The sequence below is a fragment of the Mirounga angustirostris genome, unplaced genomic scaffold (assembly GCF_029215605.1).
Source record: "Mirounga angustirostris isolate CCGP_5_RB_7025 unplaced genomic scaffold, mMirAng1.0.hap1 SCAF_5, whole genome shotgun sequence".
Classification (NCBI taxonomy): domain Eukaryota; kingdom Metazoa; phylum Chordata; class Mammalia; order Carnivora; family Phocidae; genus Mirounga; species Mirounga angustirostris.
The window spans coordinates 61,468,923-61,493,156 of NW_026991713.1; the positions used below are offsets into that span (position 1 = coordinate 61,468,923).

A 24,234-nucleotide genomic window follows, 5' to 3' on the forward strand; every position below is an offset into this window, starting at 1 on the left:
CTGCGATCCCACGGCTCACAGGCACGGACTGGGGGTAAGAAGCAGGCAAGGGGCCCCTGAAAAGCAATCCTGTCAGAGGCAGAAAGCTACACTGCCATTGCCTGGACTACACAGGCGACCACTGTGGTCAGGTCAAGAGATGGATTTGGAAGGTCGCCTACAGACCTCTAACCCCGAGGGCCCCAGATGTCCCCAGTTGCTAACCTGGGCCAGTGGTTTTCAAAATTTCAAAGTTTCAAAAACTGACTGGAGGGCGTGGGGGACGGGGGCAGCTAAAGACCAGCTTTTTCAGCCTCCCCCTCATCCTCGGAAACCCTGACCTGAGGGCTCCGAGGAACATTTTGGAAAATGCTGCTCTATTACGCAACAGGAAGACATCACCTCAAACGTGAACCAAGTGATTTTGTTCTTATGTGCACAGATGCCCTCTAGTGGTTCTAGTTCCTAAAAGCAGAGCCACCAGGGCCAAGGAGTCCCACCTGCACTTGGCTCGGCAAACCCTGCTCCCCCTGAAGACTCTAAGGCCCCAGAATGCCGTGTTTATTAGGAACCTGTATCATAAGTTTGTCCTCATTTCAATTTCCCCCCCAAATGCTGTCCCCGCCCCACTTCAGCTGCCATCTCTCCCAAATTCCAACCCTTCACACCCTCCTCCCTTCTGAGTTTTTAGAAAGGCCGCCTCCCTCACAGACATGCCTTCTCGCTAAGTCCTGTCCTGCCGTTCTTCTACACCCAGGCTGAGCTTCTTTCATGGATGCCTCTTCTCGACTCTTCCACAGAGCTCAGCTCACCCCTGTGCTTCCAGAGCCATTTTTCTAGTTAGACAGGTCTAACAGTTCCCACTCAGTTTTTGTTTCTGTCTCTTGTTGACTCCCTCTCTGGGCTTGATCCCCAAGACACAGATTTTTCTCCTACTAGGCTGTCCATTGGCAAGGGGACCCTACAGTGCCCAGGACAAGGCACCATGGACCCTCAGGGCTTAGTATACAACAGCACGCAGTAGTGTGTAACTGACCACTCAGGGGTTACCTCTGGGCACAGCCTCCTTGTTGGGAAACCCCTTTTTCTTTTCTTTTCTTTTTTTTTTTAATTAGGAAACCCTTTTTCTAAAGTAGAAAAATCAGGCAGATGGAAAAGCCACAGGAGGCTGGGAAGCTTCCTACCTCATAACTCTGCCACCAGTTGGGGATGTTGGGACGTAGCTTCTGGTCACATACGACCTTTCGCATTTCCTCAATGGAAGGGTCAGAGGGCACTAAGTCATAATATGGCAGCTGATATTCTTCATGGACTCCTGGGAAAAAAGAAAATACCCACCTGAGTTATCACCAGAAGGAGGGCAGTACTCAAAAACCTATGACAACACTTACACTGTGATCTGTAAATACCACTTCCCACTAAGAGGAGCTAGGGATCCTTGGAGAGGGGGGTGGGTTCCAAGAATGGGACTAGCCAGGAACATCTTTGTCATACCAAAAGCAAGCAAACTATCAAAGACTACTGAGGTCATGTCAAAAGGCACCGACTTGGAAAGCTCCCAAGTGGCCAAAGATGAGAACATTTAAGCAAAGCAGGACTAATTAATCACTTCAATGGAAGCAAATATTTTAAATCCACCAGTTCACAATACTAAAAAAAAGAAAAAGAAAAAGGACACCAAAAACCTCAGTCACCTTTGCAGGATGAGAGGGAACAAACTGATTGTTTTGAAAAATGGTACATAAATGGAAAGAATCAAGTGTTTTTCCTGCCTTCCCTACTCAAATTACGTATCTTTAGCCAAACGATTAGGGGAAGTTTCTCTTTAAAGAAGAAATCTGGGGGCACCTGGCTGGCTTAGTCAGGAGAGTATGTGACTTTGGAGTTGTGAGCTTGAGCCCCATGTGTGGAGTAGGGTTTGTTTACTTAAGAAAAAATTGTTTAAATTTAAAAAAATAAAAAAGAAATCTAGATAATATTTGAGGATTGACAGTATCAGAATATTGGCATTTTTCAACCTCTAATGAATTTGGATTTGGACAATGATCACTGATAGCTGTTAACATCAAAAAAAGACACAGAAAGAGAGATAACCAGCATTATGTGCCTGGTAACAGAAAAACTTTGGGAAAAAAAATTATGTGTGTGCGTGTGAATCTAGTCATTAGATGTAACTGTCACAGGAAATCCACAGGAACAGTAGGACACGTGAATGCCAAGAAAAGGTTACTGGCAACATCTAGATAGGAAAACTACAGGGCAAACGACCTGGATTCTCCAATAAAATAAACTGCAGAGGAAAAAAAAAGTGGAGGGGGAACCCGCAGATTATAAGAGACTTAAGATGTGTATCAATCGGGGCGCCTGGGTGGCTCAGTCATTAAGCGTCTGCCTTTAGCTCAGGTCATGATCCCAGGGTCCTGGGATCGAGCCCCGCATCGGGCTCCCCGCCTGTGGGAAGCCTGCTTCTCCCTCTCCCATTCCCCCTGCTTGTGTTCCCTCTCTCACTGTGCCTGTGTCAAATAAATAAAATCTTAAAAAAAAAAAAAAGATGTGTATCAATCAACTGCAGTTGATGGACATAATTTGAACCCTAATTTGAACAAACTGTTCAAAAAAAATCTGGAGACAACTGGGGAAATCTCAACCCGGACTGGTTAAATGGTATTACTATTCACTTTTTAAAGTGACAGTGTTATATTTTTTAAGTCCTTATCTTTTAGAGCTATAAACTGACATACTTTCCGTAATAAAAAGCTAATTTAAAAAATCCAATGTAACTTTCCCATGCCCTTTCCCAGGAAAAATTCTACTGTTCTGAGCTAATGGGACAGATTTGTAAATAGGGTCTGACTTGATAATTATGTAAGGGGTAGTTGAGAACCTATGCTCTGGCCTCAGTCTGCCAGTGTTTGAATCCTAGTAATTTGGTGTGACCTTGGACAAATCACCTAATTTCACTGTGACTCATTCTCATCTGCAAAATTATGAAAATAACAGTACCAACCTCTTAGGTTTTGCAGTACAGATGAAATGAGTTCACACACAGCGAGTGGCGAGTAAATATTAGTATTATTAGAATACTTAGCCCCAACTTCTGGATGGTGTGACCAGATTTTTCGTATCTGTTTTATCTGTATATAATGATCAAAATTTTAGGGGTGCCTGCCTGGCTCAGTCAATAGAGCACGCGACTCTTGATCTCAGGATCGTGAGTTTGAGCCCCACGTTGGGGGGTAGAGTTTACTCAAAAAATAAATTTAAAAAAATGTTAGATGTGCAATTCCATGAATAATACCTGGGTGCCTGCTCCATAATGGGAATCTTCCCAAACATATGAGAGAGGGAAAAGGGCAGTAAAACAGAAGAGGGTTCTGCTGGAAGACTTACCAGTTCATTTCATTTTATTTCATTTTATTTCATTTCCACTGACCTGGAATCTTTTACATCAGAGATAAACGGCTGAGGAAAAGGTTCTAGTGGTTCTTGAACTTGTTCACGTGGCAGAATACTTAGAAGTCACCGTATAATACTGATGCACTAAGCTAATGATAAAAAATGTTTCCTGCTAGATCTGATACTACCTTTCACTAGGTTCTGACATGGGTGAGCAGGTACAAAGGCCGAAGGTGTAAGAAAAAATTACAGAACAAAAAAACTCATTTTGAGAAAATTTTATATGTTAATAAACTTTCTGTTCCAAATTCAGAAATTGCCACCATTATTTTATCATTGAAAGCCCAGCACTGTGGCTTGAGAGCTGGTGTCAGAACATACTGCCTCTCATGTGAAGGAGCGCCCCTGCACTGGTCCTGTGCTATTCCTGCCCAGGGCTTTCCCAACCTCCGAGGATCGATAAGGACAATGTGTTAAAACAAAACAACAAGCCAAACAAGCCTCCGGAATGGTTACCACAACGTAAAACACTATTCAACAGGGGCACCTAGATGGCACAATTGGTTAAGTGTTCGACTCTTGATTTTGGCTCAGGTCATGATCTCGGGGTCCTGGGACTGAGTCCCGAGTCGGGCTCCATGCTGGGCGTGGAGCCTGCTTGAGAGTCTCTCTCTCTCCCTCTCCCTCTGCCCCCCAACTCTCTAAAATTAAATAAATAAATTTTTTTTTTAAGATTTTATTTATTTATTTGAGAGAGAGAGACACAGCAAGAGAGGGAACACAAGCAGGGGGAGTGGGAGAGGGAGAAGCAGGCTTCCCGCTGAGCAGGGAGCCCGATGCGGGGCTCGATCCCAGGACCCTGGGATCATGACCTGAGCCAAAGGCAGATGCTTAACGACTGAGCCACCCAGGCATCCCAATAAATAAAAATAATTTAAAGAAATAAATAAAATTTTTTAAAAAGCACTATTCAACAGAATCAACACACCTTTAGTACAACCACCTCCAGGATTCCCTCATCTTTGATGAGAACCCTAAGTGTGATGGGCTCTGGCACTAGACACCCAACAGGTTGTAAAGAGAAAGGAGGCAAGGAAACACCAGCACCCTCGGGTGAGCACCCTCAGGTGAGCACCCTGACGTGACCCAACAACCTGCACTGGGAGGTAGGAGCAAGAGAAGGCAAAAAAGAAAGGTACCTCCGGAATTGCATCTTCGAGCAATCTCCCAGTATACAAGCCCGAGGGCATAGATATCAGCACATTTGAAGGAGTCGAAGTGCTTCATGTTAATGGTTTCATCGAGCACTTCGGGGGCCATGTATCTGCAATAGCAAAGGAAACAAGATCATGCCAAGAAAAGGATGATTTCTTTGTTTAAATCCAAGTAGTGATTCAGGGGCTCTCTGAATGTGGAAAGGCATCACCCTGAGAATGCCCCTTGAGGAGAAGGAAGTGATCAGTTCTCTTTATTGCAAACTCCCATGTTTTGGATTCGAATCTAAACACTTCAGCAGAGGCTGGGTGATACTAGGCTGCTCTTATTTGTACTTCTATTTTTTTAACCATCAAGATGTATTTTAAGCATGTTTTGATTTCTTGGCAGAAGTATCTGTACTGTGGATCACAGGGCAATCCATAATATCTGGTTGCTGCTGGGGTCTTGGACTTCATTAAATGTAGCCACAGTGATGGGCTGAATTTATATTTCACTCTGAACTTATGTTATCTCACCTAATTACAAATAAAAATGAAAATGAATTCTAGGTGATCATCAAGGTCTCCCTCAGTTAATTAGTACTACTCGAGCCACTCCCCACACCCCCCAACCCCCCCACAGGGGCGCTGCACTCATTCGGGTCAGAAGGAAGGGGGGAAAGGAGCAGCACCCTTGAGTGAAATTCACTGAAATTTGGCAGATAAATAGACCTCCTCTTCTGTCCCATTACAAGACATTTCCGTTTCCAACTCATGAAGTCAATCTACAATCATAATTCCGTACTTCTTACTTCACTTCTGTATGAAGCGGGAAGCAGGCCCATAATCCTGAATGTGCCCCCAATCTCCACCCTCGATCACCTCCGCTCGAGCTTGGCAAACCTGCTCTCTGACACACTCCCCGCCTCCGAACAAGTACCTGTTGGGACTGCACATTCTTCCTCTTTGTCCCAGCCAAGCCTGCAGCCTGGCCCCCTTCCGAATCTTTCTCCAGATTCTCTTTCTCTGCTGCCTCCCCCTGCCCAATACCAAGAAGATCTACGTGTCTGTAGTTCTCTAGAGCCGTGCTCACAGCACCCGTATCTGTTAGACGCAACCAGCTCAGCTCTCCAGTGTGTGGAATGGGGCTTCACTTCAGCTTTCGGCTGTCGGAGAGCAAGGGCCACACGTCCTCCTCTATGCCTCTTTCTCCTTTAGAGACGGGAAAGGGCGCCCGTGCGCTCCTCAGTACAAGGGTAGGGCAAAGGCAGAGGCCCAGGGCCTTCCTACCGCTTGGTCCCCACCCTCTGATTTGGGGCGATGTCGATGGTGTCTGTGACCGCATCGTGGCGGACAGCCAGGCCCAGGTCTGCAATGGCGCACATGCCATTTTTCTTCACCAGGATGTTCTTTGATTTTAAGTCTCGATGAGCAATTCCAGGCTTCCCTGGCAGAGAAAAAAATAAGGATCTTTACAGAGAGATAGCATAAATGTTAAAAGCATAGACTCTGCAGCCAGACTGCGTGGGTCCAAGTTCTGGCTTTGCCTCCCACTAACCCGGTAACCCTAAAAAAGCGACTCAACCCGTCTGCACCTCTGTCTTCTCATCCGTAAGATGAGGCTACCCCAGTCCTTACTTGATGGCAATGTGAGGATTAAACGCATTAATGTAGGTAAGTGAAGAGGTTAGAAGGGCATGCGTATTAGTGATTCTCACTCCTCCTCCTCCTTGCCTTTCCCTGAACTGATATGCTCCAGGACAGAACTGCTAAGGAATTCCAAGAAAAACCGCTATACTGGCGAGGTTTTTACGGTCAAAGAGGCGAAGATAAGGCCTGCTACTATCACACAGGGGTTAGGAACAGGATCAGACGTTAATGGTTTTCCCTCAAGGCCAGCAAGAGCCGTTGCCCTGGTCAACCAGAAATCAGGGAGCACAGCACACCTGCTGCCCGGACGAGAACCGTGATCCCCCAAAGAGCTGATGTCACAGTCAACATACAAAGAAGCCTCAGGTCTGTTTCCTCCAGGAGAACCTTCCTAGGTTTGTAAAGCCCAGTGTCTAATCCAGCACGCAGTCCGTAAGCCACCTGTCGCCAACAGCAAATGTGTGACGTGACATTAGCAAACTGTGCTCCTTTTCTCTTCTGGGCGCCATTCTTTTACGTGTGTGTGGTGGACTTCTGGGAGGACAGGACACTGGCTTACCACCCAACTATCATGCTGGGCCAACAGAGGACAAACAATGGAATCTTTGTGTTCCAGAGCCCCTGAAGGAATTCTAAAGACGGAGGTCGCAAGACCCCACTGGAGACACCTTCTGTTCTCCAGAAAAACTCAAACCTCTCTCCCTTAGATTAGGCCACAGTTCCTGAGGCCTACCTCCAACTTCCTCAGTAAAAAGGAGTTCTGGGAACTAAATGAGGATGGTACCGGCTTTCAAAGGCTACTCAACTTGCCTGCCCCTCAGTGGGGTCCACTCACCTTGGGTACCTACAATCTCCATGTGCAGGTGTGCTAGCCCGCTAGCCGCAGACAAGGCCAGCTTAATCATCCCCTCGATCGTCACCGTGTATCGGTTAAGATAATCAAACAGGGAGCCATGCTCATGGTAGTCTGAGACGAGCCACAGCTGTGTCCAGGTGCCATTATCTGCAGAGAACCACAGAGGAGTTCTGGAAGAGGCACAACTACCAGCAAAAAGGTTAAGGCAGTAAAGAATATGCGAACAACACAAAGTCCAGCTAGACTCTTGAATTCACGCTGCTTGCCTCCATGCCTCCTGAGGCTCCCCTATACCTGTTTCATCTACACTTGGTCACCAGCGTGGGGGTCCAAGAAGGACAGAAGAACAACATTCTTCCTTCGGTGGCTGTCGGAGTCCGAACAAGACCCGCTCATCTACTCATGAGACCAAGACTGACTGCACCCACTGCTGCCAGGGAGGACGCTTCGCAGGCCCTCCTCTGTGCTCCAAGATCCTGTGAGCGCAGCCTAGCCCCAGCAGCTGGCTCACCCGTAATGTTCCCTTTCAGTCCACGGCTCCTACCAGGCATGCGCTCGCTCTCTGGGAGCAGAGCAAAGAGCTCCTGCGTGCGTTCCTGTATTGCAGACCAAAAAAAGGCTTTTCAGTGCACGAAGAGCACAATTCCAAGTATTCCAGAGAGGCCATCTTATCCTCGGAAGAGCAATGGAAGCTGGACAGCACGCACTTTCATACGGGGTGGGGGATGAGAGGCAGTGTGTAGTAGGAAGGAGGAAGGAAAAAAAGACAGACCCAAAGCTGGTAATCTAATTAGGTTATGCTGCTGTCAATAGGAAGACTGGAAATTGGATTGAGATCTCCAAATTCCAGGCCGGTGTTAGTTCCGGGACACTATACTATATACATATATATCATGCTAAAAAGGCAAAAACGAAGGAGTCCGATTTTTCTCCTCCCTTGGCCCTAATGTGAATTTTTACAGCCAGATCCCTGTTCCACACGAGCTGCCAGAATCAATAAAGGGAGTGGCTCTTGGAACGGCACCAATTTTGGCTTCCCTGATTCCGAACAAGGGGCCCACCCAGCATAGCACTCTTGCGCTCCAACCAGCCCTGAAGTCATGAGGATGCTGGCAGTAAGTCCAAGTTAAAAGGGAAGACATCTTCTGAGCCTTTAAGCTGTACGTAAAATTGAAGTGTTCTCAAAAGATGCTGTTTTAAAAAAAGCACAATTTACTCAAAGGGGGTAAACATTCTCTCTTCCCCTTCCTCCCTTGTGTTTGAGCCCGAGCCTCTTCAGCTTGGGGGCAGTTGAGGCCACGACAAAGCCCCACAGTAATATGAGGAATCGGCAGTCTGCTGCTGTCTTAGGAAGGAAAAATAAACACTTAGCATCTTCCATAGGCTTCAGAGACATGAACTTCTAGAAACTGCCATGTCCCGGGAGCAGCCTCTGTCCCAGCTGCCAGGGCGACTCTTCTCCAGTGAGCACGCGAAGGCCGCATGGGCTTTCCGGCTCCAGACTCTCTGCTACCTGCCCACGTACCTGATGCCTCGGCTTTCCAGGAGCTGCGAGGGCAAGGACCACGGGGGGACCCTGTGTGACCATCGGCACAGCGGGCAGAGGTCCTGCCCTGCAGTGGTCAACGGATGTGAGTACATGAATGAGTGCAACTCCAAGCACCACCCACTACCTCAGAATAAAAGGTAATGCTCTCGAGGAGGCCCTCTGTGGCCTGGCATCGGCCGCCTCTCCCCTCACGGAGCCGTGCCTGTGAGCTGCAGGGTCCCAGGCACCCCTCACCTCTACGTGTGTGTCTGCAGTGCCCTTCCCACTGAGTCGTCTTCTTCACCGACTCCTGACACCCCGGCCTCAATCAAGCTCAAGTGTGACCTCCCCGACCCCCACCTCACCCCCAATTTGTGCAAACTAGAAGAGCTTACAGTTTGATTACTTCCTGGAATTAACTATGTCTTTACTTCTCACTTTGCTGCTCAGTGAAGCCCTCAAAAACAAGGACGTGCCTGGCCACACAACAGAGACTCAGAAACTAAAGAAAAATCAGAAGGGAGAAGAAGGAGGAACCAAGGGACCTCAGGTCCAAGCAGACCCAAAGCTGAGCCTGAAAGATCATGAGGAGGTAACACCTGGGGGCAGCCAGGTCAGCCCCGCTGGGCCTGCTCCGCTACCCGTGTGTATGATGCGGATTATATCACAGACGTGCGCCACATGCTTCTCTGGGCTCCCTGCCCTGGCAGGGGCTGAGGCCACGATTCCTCATCCCAGTGATGTGCAAGGTAAACTAAATGAAGCCCGGGCGGGGACTACACTAGGGGTGACGGGAAGGGGTGTTACGAATGGGAAGTGAGCAGGTAGGATGAGGGGTTTATCTTGTTTGTCTGCTTAATAACAGTTTGCTTGCTTAATGGCCTGGGTTTCAGTATAAGCTTTTCATAGAAGAGAAGTTGGAGAGACTATCAGCTTATTCAGATTCTCCTTCTATGGGTAATAACTATGAAGGCAGTCCCAGAGCTGTTCAACTTCCCCAGTCACCCCGTCCATCTGGGGCTACTGTTGGCTTTGGGAGCCCCTATATTCAAACCCAGCTCGTTACCTTTATTGTCAGCAGCAATAAATCCAAGGATGTTCTCGTGGCGCAGCATGACCGTCTGGTAGATCTCTGCTTCCCGGAACCAAGACCGTTCTTCACGAGAAGAGAAAATCTTCACAGCCACGTCCCCACCCCTCCAGCGGCCACGCCACACTTCCCCAAACCGGCCCTTGCCAATAATCTCCTGCAAAACGATGGTTCGGGCCACTGTGCGCTGGACAAAAAGGGGCAACCCTGTGGACCAAAGAATGGAAAGAAAGCGGACATTGTCAATTTGCTGAACTTTGCAACACCCACTCTCACTGCCACACTGGAAAGGCCATTACCACACAGTGCCTCCAAGCCACCCGGGGTCCCCTGACCAAGGAGAGCTGTGGCTGCCCCTGCACACGGCTAGGTGAGCCGGCAGAGGGCTAAGCCCGGCAGTGACTGGCAGTGAGCAAACACAGAAAGGGAAACACATGAGATTAGCTGTGCCTTATCTAAGCAATTCTTCCTTTCAGTTAGTACGGGTGACAGATTCGCACACAATGTCTGACCAGATTCACCAACTCTGCAGCCGGCCTCTCGTGGGCCAGTCCACCCACAACTGCTTTATGCCGACTGAAGAGGAAAGAGGGCAGAGAAGGTGAAAGACGGGGCTTGAGGACTGGGGGTGCTCTGCTCCACGGCCACTAGAGGGCGGTGCTGCGTGGCCCATGAAAGCCAAACTGTGGTTGGGCGCACAAGGTTCCCACTGCTCTCCAAAGCTCGGCTCAGGTCAAGCTCCTGATACGCAAGGAGAGACTTCCCACGCTTATCCTAAGAGTAACTTCACTGTCTTCACAGGGCTCATTTACTGCTTCATTTGCCCCCTTCAGTAGTCCCCCTATCTATCCAATCACACTTACCATCAGACTGACTCGGAGCTCTCTCACTTCCTCTCCCAGACCAAATAAACATGTTATTAATCCCTAAGTCCTGTGGATGTGAATCCCATTTACTGGAGGCTTACTATGCACTAGAAACTATGATAAAGCTTTAAATGATCTCATTTCCTCACAACCACCTATAAGGTAGATGGTGTTATTATCCCCATTTTACAGACAAGAAAACTAAGGCTCAAAATGGAAAGTTAAGTAACTCATTTGAACTCCTATAGGCAGCAAGTGGCAAAGAAGGGATTAAAGTCTAGAACTGTCTGACTCCCAAAGTTTATGCTCTTAACTACAATACTACAGAACCACCAAAATGTCTCTCACATCGGACCCTTCCTCTCCATCCCCCCTGTGCCCATCCAGGTTCTGGACCGTCTTTAAAAGACTCCCAACTGGTCTTTCCACCTCCCTCATCGCCCTGTTCCTGCCCTGCACACCCACACACAGCCCTGCCTCACCCTGCCCTCGCTAACAGGAGGTTGGTGAATGAGTGAATTCAACCTCCACACCACTGCCAGAATGCCTTCCACGGGAAAATATGAACGTTTACTTTGCCACATGAAAACTTCCGGTAGATGCCTCTCACCTTACTGGATAAAGCACAGTGCCCAAGGTCCTGCCCACCTGAGCTGTGCTGCCAGTCCCCACCCCCCAGTGTGGGCAGGGCATGCCAGCCTCTATATCGTCCCCTAAACACATGGTGAACTTTCGTGCCTTTTTGTGCTTTTGCTCAAGGGGTTCTCCTTGGCCTGGAATGTTCCCTGTCCTCTTACCTCTCTTAAAACCTCCAACTCCGTCTTCAGGACCCCTTTAAATGCATCCTCCCCCATGAGAGCCTTTCCCAGCAATCCCCATTTTTTCTATCCAATCCTGGGTCAGCCGTTTTCATCTTTGTTTAGCTTGTGTCACCCACAGGGTATTCAACACGTACTTGTTGAAGGGACTTGAAAGTCACATAAGCACTTATCACTTTAAAAACCACAGTATTAAAACTCCAACACCTTCAAAGCTCTGCATATTTGGAACTAAGAAGGGACTAGAACCTCCAAGGAGAAACAGTTATTAGTCATTTTACTCCAGGTGACTAAGTAACCACCACGGACCTTCGCTAGCCTCAGCTAGTTCTGATCTTAAAAAGGACTCCAGAAGACCTGAGCTACCCTCCTGTGACAGCAAATCAAGTCGCAGAGTCAGCCAGGCAGTTCTAACCACTGCCCTACCTCTTTCAGCAAAGAACAAGACATATATTTTCTCTCTTCCTAAAAATATGCAGCTTTTAAATATATCCATCATTTTGGCACTCTCTACTGCAGAGCTTTAATAAAGGCAAAACCACTGAAATTCAGGAGATGTCACAGCTCAAAGTATTCCTTGTGTTCAAGGAGGAATGTCTGGCCATGACTGATGGCATAATTTCCCTACAGAACAATAGTCTTTGTCACACGGCAAGGAAATATACATAAACACACACAAAATTCTCACAATATGATTCTGTATGTTTTAGCTAGAACAGCAATAGAGACCTTTGCAGATTATTATTATTTTTTTTTACAAGGACAGAACTAAAATAATTGCTTATCTTCATAAAAAGACTCTTTCGCAGTCATTTCACATCTAATAGCTAGCTGAGCTATGCCCTGAGACCTGAGCAGCCCCAGTCCCTTTATCCTGAATTCCGGGCTCACACGAAGGTCCAGGGTTCGGTTCAATTCCCTCGTCTAGGAGAGAGTCGGTCCACAGGCAGTGCAGGAAGCGAATGGTACCGATCCCATGCCACAAGCCCAGGCTGCCTTTATGTAACCTGCACCAGAAAACCCTTGGGCAACTGGTACAAGTCAATGATTCACTAAACCCAGCTCTCAGCTTTCCTCAGTGTCCTTAAACTCCCCTTGTGGTTGCTCGGAGATCAATGATTAGCAGTCACCACCTCACAGAAACCCGGCACACTCCTGTTTCTCCAAAGGGGCCCTTCCATTGAGCACTCCGCTGCTCAGGTGGAACCAGGTGAATTTTAACACATGTATAGTTGCAAGACTTGGAGAGGCAGGGTTCCTGGAATGGAGAGTTTTGTACTTGGCCTTTGGAATCCCAGGGAATGAAAGATTTTCTGTGGACCCATTATCTTATTACATATCAGACTCCAAAAGAAGGGGAATTAGGAAGCCAAACACCTCAATGCAGGCAGAAACAAGTGCAAGGCCCAGCCTTCTTCACAAACGTTCTATCCTGCTGGGAAATGGTGACGAAGACCAACAACAGACACAATCGCTAAAGGACTCGGTACCTGAGCCAGACCCCGATGTGGAGAGATCGTAGACAAGATCCTGGAGCGTCTTGTCTTTGGAGAGACACATCTCACATGAGGGATCTTCCATGTCCAGTCTCTGGCGGTTGTGATAGACACGCTGATGATAGTTAATGACAAGGAAAACAATGATGATGATGAGAAACAGGAGGAACACTGGGCCAGCAATAATGCCTACCAGCTCCACGGGGCCCCACATGGAAGGGTGCTCAGACTCCTTGAGGTGACCTGGGTCAAGTGAGAGAGGAGAGGGAAAGAACACAGTAAAAACACGGGAAAGCTCTGGCCTTATCTGTCCCCAATACCTCCCTCCATGTGGAAATGCCCTTTCCCTCTGCTTGTGTTCAAGGTGCCCTTGACCTCCCTGGTCTTACCAGGCTGTGTGTCTGCCCGGTGCTCTTAGATGCAAACCTCTCCAATGGAGGAGCCCTTTTCGACAGTCCAACTCACAAGCCACTTTGTCATCCGCAGCATTTCATGGGACTATCCCACCTCAGTGCCCCAGGCCAACTTCTGCTCTTCCACTCGTAACAGCTGCTTTAAGCCCTGCAGCTTTAAGTCCCTCCTCTTCTGCTCTCCCCAGTGATGCCTTCTAAATGGTACACTTGCAAAAGGGATGCCAGCTAATCCTTCTCAGCCTTGATTGCTGTCCTTCTTTTTCGACTCTGGCCTCTCGTCCTGCCTTGCCATCACCCTCACCCAGCAGCTGCCTTCACACAGCTCAGTGGTTGTCTCCATACCTTGCGGGGGGGGAATCCCTGCCTGGCTCTCCCACTCCTTACCAGCTGCCCATGGCTGCTCAGCCAGTGGCCAGAACTCAGTTTTCAACCCTGGGACTACCTTGACCATCTGTCTCCTCCGACCTCTCATCTACAAACCTGAGTGGGGAGGAATCCCATCCCCTTGTCACCTTGGGGCACATCAAAAAGGTACTTCTACATATCACCAAACAAAGGGATTGGGCAGGAGTAGAGAAGGATGAGATGACGGGGGTGCCCTACCTCCAGGATGAGCCAATAGTCCAACAAGGGTGTCCACTCACCACTGGGCACCCTCAGGTCGATCTTGTTGCAGAAGTCGGTATAGCAGCAGTGGGTGTTGCGGAGATCCTCGGAGCTCAGACAGTAGAAGGGCTTCCCAGCGGGGACCAGCTCCACTTTGGGGATGCAGGTGCGCACGTGGTGCTCCATCCCATCCAGGTTGAAAATGGAAACCATGCAGGCCCCATCTGTCTCACACGTGTAGTTGGCCTGGAGGCAGCTGGTACACGCACACTGCAGAGCTGCGGGAAATTTGGGAGTACACTGACATTAATGGTGAGATCTTCTCCCAGGTCCTTTTCCAGACTTAGAATATAAGCCTTTGGCACACTTGATGTTCCCAAATCAGGAGCCTTTATAGAGATAGCGCCAGAAAGACAACACCGTCAATGGGAGCACCAGCTTTTCACCTGTTTATTCAGCTCGGAAACCAGGCTTCCAAGCTCCACCATTTTCTTCTAAGTGGCCCTATCTAATGCCCATGAGAAACAGAGAAACCACCTTTCGAACTCTGCCTTAGACTCATTACACATTATTTTGTGGCTGGGAATGAAGTTTTCCTTGAAATGTCGAGGAAGACACCTGGCCCTTGGAGGATACAGGACACCACCCCTGCCCACCCCTACATCCTCCCTCCAAAACCGCCCAGGCTTCCTCACTTGATGATGGCTCCTCAACCCCACCTCCTTTCTCGGGCACTAGGCATGCCACAGTTTGCTGAATGCAGTATGCATGCTCTCACACATTCTTTTGCTGCAATGCTTTTTTTCCTAAAAGGCTACTTCTCACAAATCCTTTAAAATTCAGCCTGACCATCACTTCCTTTGAAAAGCTTCCTGCCCATAGTCCAACATCCTCCTCCACCCTTTAGTCCATGGCAGGTGCACCTCTCATGAGGGGCAAAAAGAATAACCTCCAACGAGGATAACATTAATGTTTACGTCATAAAGTTACTGTGAGGATCAAATGAGCTGATGCATAAAAAGTGCTCAATAAATTTAATCTACTCTGGAAGGTCCCTGGATATCACTTTGAAAATATTATATACGCATATATAATATATACACATATAAAATATATAAATATAAATGTTTTATACATATATACACACACATGCATGCTTCCCCCCCCCCCAAATAGGCAGTGTGTGCAATCATGTCTGGGACTAATGAGTTCTGCTGGGTGTGTATTATACATAAGTGTGCACTGTTGACAGGAAATTACTGTAAATGAATTTGGTGCCTCTGAAAGCCAGTTCAGCAGCCCTGGAATCTGAAATCCTTTATTTATCCATCTAACAAGAATAGCACAGACAGCAGCAGTCGGTTCTCCCCAACACTGTCTCCCATGAGCCTAACCCAGCCCTGACCTCTCGGAACGGGCAGGAGTACGGCTGTGGCCACTAGGACACTTAGGTTGGGACTCGCTGCTGAATGAAGCATTTGCCCATCGGGGAATGGAGGGGGCAGCCCACCCAAGCCCCACACTGGCCACTCAGTGAATACTATCTGGATACCAAGTGGGAATACATTCAAACCAAGGCCCCCAGAGAAGAGACGTTTATGACCAATCCCATGAAAAACTAGCCTGTTGTAACTCACCCCTTCAGGCTGTAAACAGTCTATCTTTGTCTCTTCCTGCAATACCCTGGAAGGCATCTCTCGGCTTTTCAGTTCCAAAGGCAGATTCTAAATATCTCCGGTGCCCAAGCCCCCTTCCTCAGGCGTTCTACAAATAACGCACTCTGTCGCCATTCCCACCCACGGAAACAAAGGAGAGCGCACATGGACAGGTAATCGCCGCTGTGGAGCTTCACCGTAAGGCCTTTGATCAGAGAGAGCCCTTTCTTCTGGGAGAAATTCCAAAACACGCAGCTACCTGCTGAAGGGTGATGGTAGTGTTCTATTTTAAGGGCAGGAAGTTTAAAGCAGGTACCCTTTAGACTAGAATCCAAATCATAAAAGCAATTTTAAAAATCAGTTCTTCCTAAACTTCGATTCCAGCCCTTTTTAGACACAAAGGCGAAGAAACCTCCTCATTTTCCCCCAAATACCTCTTTTTGCTCCCTCTTTTATTCTTCTTGCTAACTCAAATTTACTTCTGCAACTCTCTGAATACTCGAGCCAAACCTCTTACTCACGCTGCAGTCCTGACCGGTAATCCAAGGAAGCTAATGCCACCCCCCCTTTGTGTCAGGGAGGACATTCAGGCACGAAGGGGTTCCCCGTGGAGCGCACACCTCTCAATACACGTGCCATGACATCCAGCAAAGAGAACAGCATTGGGGCTATTTTGGGAAGCAAGAAGGGAAAACGAGCAACTCTAAGAGGGCTATTCTGAGCACAGTGGGACACACAGGCCAGACCCGCAGCCGCCTTTTGAAAAAAAAAAAAAAAAGCTCACTTCAGAGTCTGTCAATTAGCAGACAGGAGAGCCAAGAGCCTCTGATTCCAGATAGTTCTTCTCCCTTCGTTGGTTCATGGCCTCTTTCACAGTGATTCATTCTGGAGAACGAACACACCCACACGTGGCTCATTCTTTTTGGGAAGTACTTCAACAATCTTGGTGTAAGACAGGAAAGAACAAAAGTGGTGAAATCTATGTGAGACGGGATGAAGAACGGAACTGGGAGCAGGGCCGTGCGTGTTTGTGATAAGGGGTTAGGCAAGTCCCTGAATCCATCTGGGCCTCAGCCGCCTAACCAGAAAATACCATTTATCTTACAGAGATGGTAGGAAGATTAGCCACACATCCGCTAAGCGCTGTGAGTATTCAGAGAAGGACTTGCTCTGCACACATCTGTGTACATCTATACAGTTTACAGAGTGAGGAAGAAGTCTGAAAAAGATACATTTTTAAGATAATCATCACTACTGCCCACACCCCTGAAAAGGCTTCAGTTACTTATCGCTAGAGCCACAGCAGGGTTATGATGGCAGGAACAGATCAGAAAGACCCAAGGTTCAAATAGCAGCTCTAACACCAATCACATGACCTTGCGCAAGTTAGTAACCTCCCTGCACCCTGGTTTCCTAATCTGTAAAGTGGAACTGTTAATAATCACTTTACAGGACTATGTAAGAACTATATGAAATAATACATTTTAAAAGTGCTCGGGGCGCCTGGGCGGCTCAGATGGTTAAGCGTCTGCCTTTGGCTCAGGTCATGATCCCAGGGTCCTGGGATCGAGTCCCGCATCGGGCTCCCTGCTCCTTGGGAGCCTGCTTCTCCCTCTGCCTCTCTCTCTCTCTCTCTGTCTCTCATGAATAAACAAATAAAATCTTTAAAAAAAAAAAAAGTGCTCGGCAAATAGGTGCTCAATAAACTTTAATCTCTCCTCTAAATGTAAGACTCAAACAGACACACACACACAGGCATGCACACGTAAAACGTCTCTTTAACCACTAATTAGGAAGTGGCAAGTTACAGTAAGACCACAGCAAGCACAGCAAGAAACTGCTATTCTAGTCTCAGCTCTGCCAGTAACTAGCCGTGTGGCATTGGGCAAGTCACTTAACCTCTCTGAACCTCATTTTCCTCATGATTCATCAGAGAGAAGGCAATGAACTAGATGACCTCTACAATCCTCCAGCTGAAATTTGAATCCAGTTTGTTTTTAAATTCACATTGTTTGGATCACTGATCCAACGCTGGGAAGTGCTTTAAATTTTATATATTTTTTCCTGAACTTTAAAGACAGACATTAGGGCTAGTCTTCTGTTACTATTCGTTTCTCAAAATAGGTAATAAAATTATAAAAACATCTGAATTTACTGTAAATGTACTAGGTACACTAAATCATAAACCTAATCGCGATTTCTTTGAAAAGCTAAATCTGGACTAATGAATGCTAATAGCCCTTTATAATCTACTTCATAGTGACTCATCAGGTTAAATCAGTCTACACACACGCATATAAACAATACATACCTAAAACTCTCTGTATTCCACAACCAAGGAGTTATGTAGTAGAAATGACACAATTTGGAAAACCAATCACAGAGGAGTAACAAAACCACTTGAGACACAACCAAGGTAAAAAGTGGTCAGAACCAGGGGGCACCTGGGTGGCTTAGTCAGTTAAGTGTCTGACTCTTGATTTCAGCTCAGGTCAAGAGCTAGGGGTTGTAGGATCGAGTGGCACGTCAGGCTCCGTGCTGGGGGCGTGGAGCCTCCTTAGGATTCTCCCTCTCCCTCCCCCTCAGCACCTCCCCCTCCCCCCAAAAGTGGTCAGAATGAAATTCTCACTGGCACAGCATTTTGTTATTAGAAGTCAGTCAAACCGGAACTAAAACCAAAACCACCTATGCAGGACTTGAGTGTGGCTCCAGAACAGGATTAGAAGGTGGTATGCGGTAGGATGTCGATGCAAATTTGATTCACGAGAGAGGCTGTGTTTTGAGGAAGACCAACGAGTCCCAACTTGGGCAGCCTCTGTCTAGCTGCATCTTACGGCGGCACTAACAGAGCTGGGTCTCAGCAAAGACAACCCCACTGCAGGCGGGGCACTGGGGCTGGGTCCTCTCTCTCTCTGACCCACTGGGAGGACACTCAGCAAGGGTGTGGCGCATGGGAATGCCCAAGAGCCACCATACAGGCATAGACTCATGGCCACTCAGCACACTATTCTGCCCCAGACCACATCTCCAGGGGACAGGGTGCGGGAGAGCACAGGGTGGTGGCACTAACCTCAAAAGGTAAGAAGCAAGTGCAAAACATCCACATTTGTCCTGGTAGATGAAGATCCACAAATGTTCTAAAACATTTTAAAGCTCCAGTATTTATGACTTTTAGCTTAATTAATCGCTCCTCGAGGATAATAAGCTTCACCGATTTTGTACCAGAATGGGGCACTGTCCTGTTCAGGTATACTAAACTTGCCTATTCCAAACCTCACTGGGCAACCTTCTAACTTTATAGTATCCATGATGAGGTGCCCAAACCAGCTCGCGTAGCCCTTCCTCTTCACGACTTTACAATTTGATCATAAACTGCCTCTCAGCCCTCCTCCTTCCAGATGACAGCATCCATCAGACAAGCCAAACTGATAAGAATAGCCTATTACAACTCATGATTATTTTAATTAGTCTTCCTTGGACCTTATCCAAACCCCCTACAGCTTCCTTAGGATAGAACAAACACTTCAACTCTGAGTCTGAAGAGCCAAAATGATCTTGAGGGGGAGAAAAAAGAACAAAGTTGGACGACTCACCCTTCCTGATTTCAAAACTTACTACAAAGCTACAGCAATCAAAACAGTGTGGTACTAGCATTAAACATAGACACATAAATCAATGGAATAGAACTGAGAGTCCAGAAACCAACCTCTACATTTATGATTGACTGATTTTTGACAAGAATTTCTAGACCGTTCAGGGGGAAGGACTAGTTTTCAACAAATGTTGCTGGACAACTGGATCTCCACATGCTAAAGAATGAAGTTGACCCTTACTTCACACCATATATAAAAATTAACCCAAAATGGATCAATAACCTAAATATACAAGCTATAACTTATATTCTAAAACTTCAAAAAAGAAAACAGGGGTAAAGCTTTATGGCTTTGGATTTAGCAATGCTATCTTAGATAGCATACCAAAAGCACAAGTGACGAAAGAAAAATAGATAAACTGGCCTTCATCAAATTAAAACCTGTGCATCAATGGACAGTATACAAAGACAACCTACAGAATGGGAGAAAATATTTGCAAGTCATATATCTAATAATGGCCTAGTATTCAAAATACATAAAGAACTCATAACTCAACAACACAAAACAATTAAAAAATGGGCAAAGGACTTGTATAGACATTTCTCCAAAAAAGATACACAAATGGCCAAAAAGCACATGAAAAGATGTCCAACATCATCTCAAATGCAAATGAATTTTAAATGCAGATGCAAATCAAAACCACGAGACACCACTTCACACCCAGTAGGGAAGGCCATAAGAAAATGAAAAAGAAAAATACCCAGTGATAGTGAAGACTTAGAGAAACAGGAACCCTCATACATTGCCAGCAGGACCATAAAATGGTGTAGCTGCTGCGAAAAACAGTTGATGGTTCCTCCATAAATTAAATGTTGAATTACCATATAACTGAAAAATCCCACTTGTAGGTATACATCCAAAAGACTGAAAACAAGTGTTCAAAGAAAAACTTGTACACGGAAGTTCATAAGAGCATTATGTATATAGTCAAAAGGTGGAAACAACCCAAATGTCTATCAAATAATGAGTGGAAAAACAAAATGTGGTATATTCATACAATGGAGTATTCAGCCATAAAAATGAATAAACTATTGATATACACTACAATATGAATGAACTTTGAAAACACTATGTTAAGTGAAAGCAGCCATATACTATATGATTCCATTTATATTAAATATCCAGAAAGCACATAAGTGGTTGTCAGGGGCTGGGGAGTGGAGTGGGAAGGAGGATGGGAAGTTACTGCTTAATGGGTTACTAGGTTTCCTCTGGGGTAAAGAAAAAGTTCTAGAACCAGATAGTGGTGATAACGTTATGAAGGTACTTAACACCACTGAATTGTACATCTTAAAATGGTTAAAAATGGTAAATTCTTTGTTATCTGTGTTTTACCACAATTTTAAAAAATATCACATCTTTGAAAAACAATATGTATAATATAATCTCAATTATGAAACAAAAACATTTAAACACCTCACACATGCATGGAAAAAACAACTCAGGGCACCTGGCTCAGGTGGTAGTGCGTGCAACTCTTGATCTCAGGGTCATGAGTCTGAGCCCCACGTTGGGTGCAGAGATCACTTATTTATATACAGACATACATACATAAATAACAAGGGAAAAAACCCTTGGAAGTCTAGTGTTCAGATTGTATTCTTCCTGAATCCCTGTGCTCAAAAGCTCCACCAGGGGGGAGCCACTGCCCTGCGTTGCTTCGCCATTTTCTCAGTGGTGTCTAGTGCCCAGCAAATAGTACTGTGTTTAATAAATCTCAGCCTAATAACTTGAGAGGGAAGGGGGCTCTACCAGAGCGGATTTTATCTGCTGTACATACGTTTCTACATTTGTACATTTAAAGGGTTGCACTGCTTTAAAAAGACAAAGAAAAAAAGAAAAATATTGTTCAGTAACTACTAATCTAGACAACTGCCAAAATGTTTAGGAAAATCCTGAATCAGGTTAAAAAATGGAGGCGTCTGGCACTAAAGTGTCACAAAACAAAGGTAATGTTTGGTTCCCCAAAGGGGTGAGGGGGGACAGTAACTGGGAACTGACAAGGGACAGTAACTGGGAACTGACAATGTGTCAGCAGCCAAGCCTCTAACCTAAGTAGAAACATCACGTTAACGTTAAAGTAAAACGATCAGATGCTACTGGTTGGTAAAAAAGAAAGTTACATTTTCACCCTTCATAATCATCAAAATTAGATTTTAAAAATACATTAAAACAAAACCAAACCAAACCTCTCAAGTATCCAAGTGCCAAAATAAAGTCAAATTTTACATGTGCAGCTGGGTGGTACCTAAAAAACCAAAAAATGTACTGGTAAAAAGCACTTATGAAAAAAATGCAACTGACTTAATAAGGGAAGCTATTTGTATGAGGAGGGGAAAAAAAAAACCCAGAGATTTAACAATAAGACACTTGATAAGCTTGGTATTTAATTTCAATCTGGGAAAAGGTCTCGGAATGGGGTTTGCATAAGGGAAAGGTGTTTGAAAAGCCAGCTCCACACTCTATCTATTCTACCAACTGCCTTTCTGACATTCTACTTGGAGACAAACCCAACCCTAGAGAGCTGTTTAAACAAGTTCACCCTTAAGCCTCAGGTCTAGAGAATGAAAGCTTTGTTCTCACTCAAAAGAGACGTTTGATGTTTATGCTAAGGAGACCTGTCATTGCAACTTAATTTATGGCTGACTGTAAATACCTGAATATCTCAGCAAGGGCCCACCTGCTGCCCAGGAGAATGGCAAGGTAAAACTGGAATGAGTGGCGTCTTACTATGGAGCATGCCTGGTGTTCCTAGGACCCAAGTGTATGGACTCAGCTGTCCTTATTCAGAGGAGTAACTTGGTACTTCTCCTTTACTTACAGTTTATAATGAACATGTAAAACCATTCTGCTTTCTCTCTTTGTTGTATTTAAATAGACGTATTTGTGGCTCATTAGGGCAGGGGAGGATGTTTATGAGTGGCATTTTGTATTTGCTTCCTGACCTATTTACTATACTATGGATGAGTGGAGAGGAGAGAGTGTATGTCACAGTTTTGAGTGAGAAGAGGAATAGGAATGGTTTCAGGCAACTGGGACAATGAAGGAGAAAAAAATCAGCCAGGGCTGAGAATAAAACTAATGAGGCTGAGATCAAGTGCATTTGGCTGGAATAAAATGGGTAGGTGGTAGAATAAAACAAAGATGAAAGTGGTGAGGTAGGAAGAGAGCTTATCATGTTCCAAGTAACTCAGAAATGTCTGTAGCATTTTTGAGTGACTAGGATAAAAACTGCATAAAGAGGAGATACTAAAAGTACAGCAGGGACAGAACTGGAATTATTTACCTAGGATATTGCTGAGAGGATGGAAAAGAACTGAATGAATTCAATTAAACAAACTTATTAAGTACTTAAAATGTGCAAGGCTCTGTGACAGGACAAAGCCACAGAAAGAATAAGCCAGTTCTGAGCATCCATTTTTAGAGGGCAGAGGCTGGGAGAGTGGGAGGAGCAGATGGACCAAAGAGAAGAGCAGAGAGGATGGAACCATGGACCAGGGGAAGGCAGGACAAAGACGGTCCCACACTGGAGGATGGTCACTTTGGTTAAGAAGAGAAGGCCGAGGCCAAGCAAAACACAAGGCATACTAGGTCCACGGCAAACGGACAGATGCAAGGTTCCAGCCAGAGACAAGGACGGTAAGGGAGACGAGACCAAATCAGATGCACCATGATGCCAGGCTAAGGGGTCTGGGGTTGATCCTGGAGGCCACATGAAAGCGGTGGAATCATGAGATACAGAGGGCATGCTCTCCAAAGGTAAATTCAGCAATAGAATGGACGACCAGTGGGGGACTGGAAGCAGAGACTGGTTAGAAAATTACTTCCACAGTCCTCGTAGGATATGGTAGAGTACAGGATTTAGAGCACATGCTTTGGAGTCTGACAGACCTCGAGCCCACCACTGAACCTCACCATGCCCCAGTCACCTCATCTGTAAAATGGGGATAAGAGTGCTCAGAGTAGCTGCAGAGAGTAACTGACATAACCCAAGTCCTTAGCATCACACCTGAGTAGACAGTAAGCGTTCAGTTAACCAGATGCCTTTACGACTACTGCCATCCCGCTGCATGAGAAGGGTCTTGTGGTTGTTCCAAAAAGAAGAAGAAAAGTCAATTTGTGTGTAAACTTCTTAAGGGCAAGGACAGACTCTTTCCTCAGTATCCCTCTCACCATTCAGCTTGGTCCTGGATGTTAGAAGTGAACACTGATGACAATTCGATCTTATCGACCACAATTATAAAATGTAATATACAAATGTACACCAAAACAACACATGAAGATCTAGGGCAAGGCAGGTTCACAACTACTTAATAAAAAAAGATACGCTTCAGTTCAGATTCCTCAACTCAAACATTGGTTTGTTTGGTTTTTTTTTAAGATTTTATTTATTTGACAGAGAGAGGGAACACAAGCATGGGGAGTGGGAGAGGGAGAAGCAGGCTTCCCGCTGAGCAGGGAGCCCGATGCGGGGGCTCGATCCCAGGACCCTAGGATCGTGACCTGAGCCAAAGGCAGACGCTTAACCACTGAGCCACCCAGGCGCCCCTCAAACATTGTTACCACCTAAAAAACTTATCTCCAAAGTACTCACAAAGGAGACTCCTCTCTCCTCCACTCACTCACAACTATCCAGGTAACTGGCAGAGTAGGTGAAGGCCACATGTGGTCAAAGAACTTTTCACATGCGAGGTCCATCAATAGCGTGGCTGGGTACCAGGTCTCAAGTCTCCTTGAGCCTATCTTGGGTAGTTAGTTCCCTTCTTGCTTTCCTTCTCACATATCCATCTGAGCCGCCACCACACACACACACACACACACTCTCTCTCTCTCTCTCTTTAAAGAACACCACTTATTTACTATCTCAGTTTCTGTAGGTCAGAAGTCCAGGCACAGCGTGACTGGTGTTGGCCAGGGCTGCCTTCTCCTCCAGGGCTGGGACCTCTTTCAAGCTCACTGGTTGTTGGCAAACTCCACTGCCTTGTGGATGGAAGCCTGAGGTCCCCTTTTACCTCCTTGCTGACAGCCAGGG

The 24,234-nt window shown here is 46.2% G+C and overlaps 1 protein-coding gene across 7 annotated transcripts in view; it reads right to left on the bottom strand.

Moving 5' to 3' along the window:
• Nucleotides 1-24,234, bottom strand: part of ACVR1B (activin A receptor type 1B) — a 34,462-nt gene that overhangs the window by 3,580 nt on the left and 6,648 nt on the right. For 2 of the 7 annotated variants that reach the window (XM_045873396.3, XM_045873398.3), the window contains 7 exons: nucleotides 13,933-14,172; nucleotides 12,870-13,118; nucleotides 9,672-9,902; nucleotides 7,057-7,224; nucleotides 5,862-6,018; nucleotides 4,575-4,699; nucleotides 1,164-1,294 (listed from right to left, as the gene is read on the bottom strand). In XM_045873396.3, the coding sequence (XP_045729352.1) occupies nucleotides 1,164-1,294; nucleotides 4,575-4,699; nucleotides 5,862-6,018; nucleotides 7,057-7,224; nucleotides 9,672-9,902; nucleotides 12,870-13,118; nucleotides 13,933-14,172 (1,301 nt within the window). Of the gene's footprint in view, nucleotides 1-1,163; nucleotides 1,295-4,574; nucleotides 4,700-5,861; nucleotides 6,019-7,056; nucleotides 7,225-9,671; nucleotides 9,903-12,869; nucleotides 13,119-13,891; nucleotides 14,173-16,333; nucleotides 16,518-24,234 lie in introns of those variants that run through there. The other 5 variants (XM_045873397.3, XM_064591224.1, XM_054507050.2 and 2 more) reach the window with 5 other exon arrangements.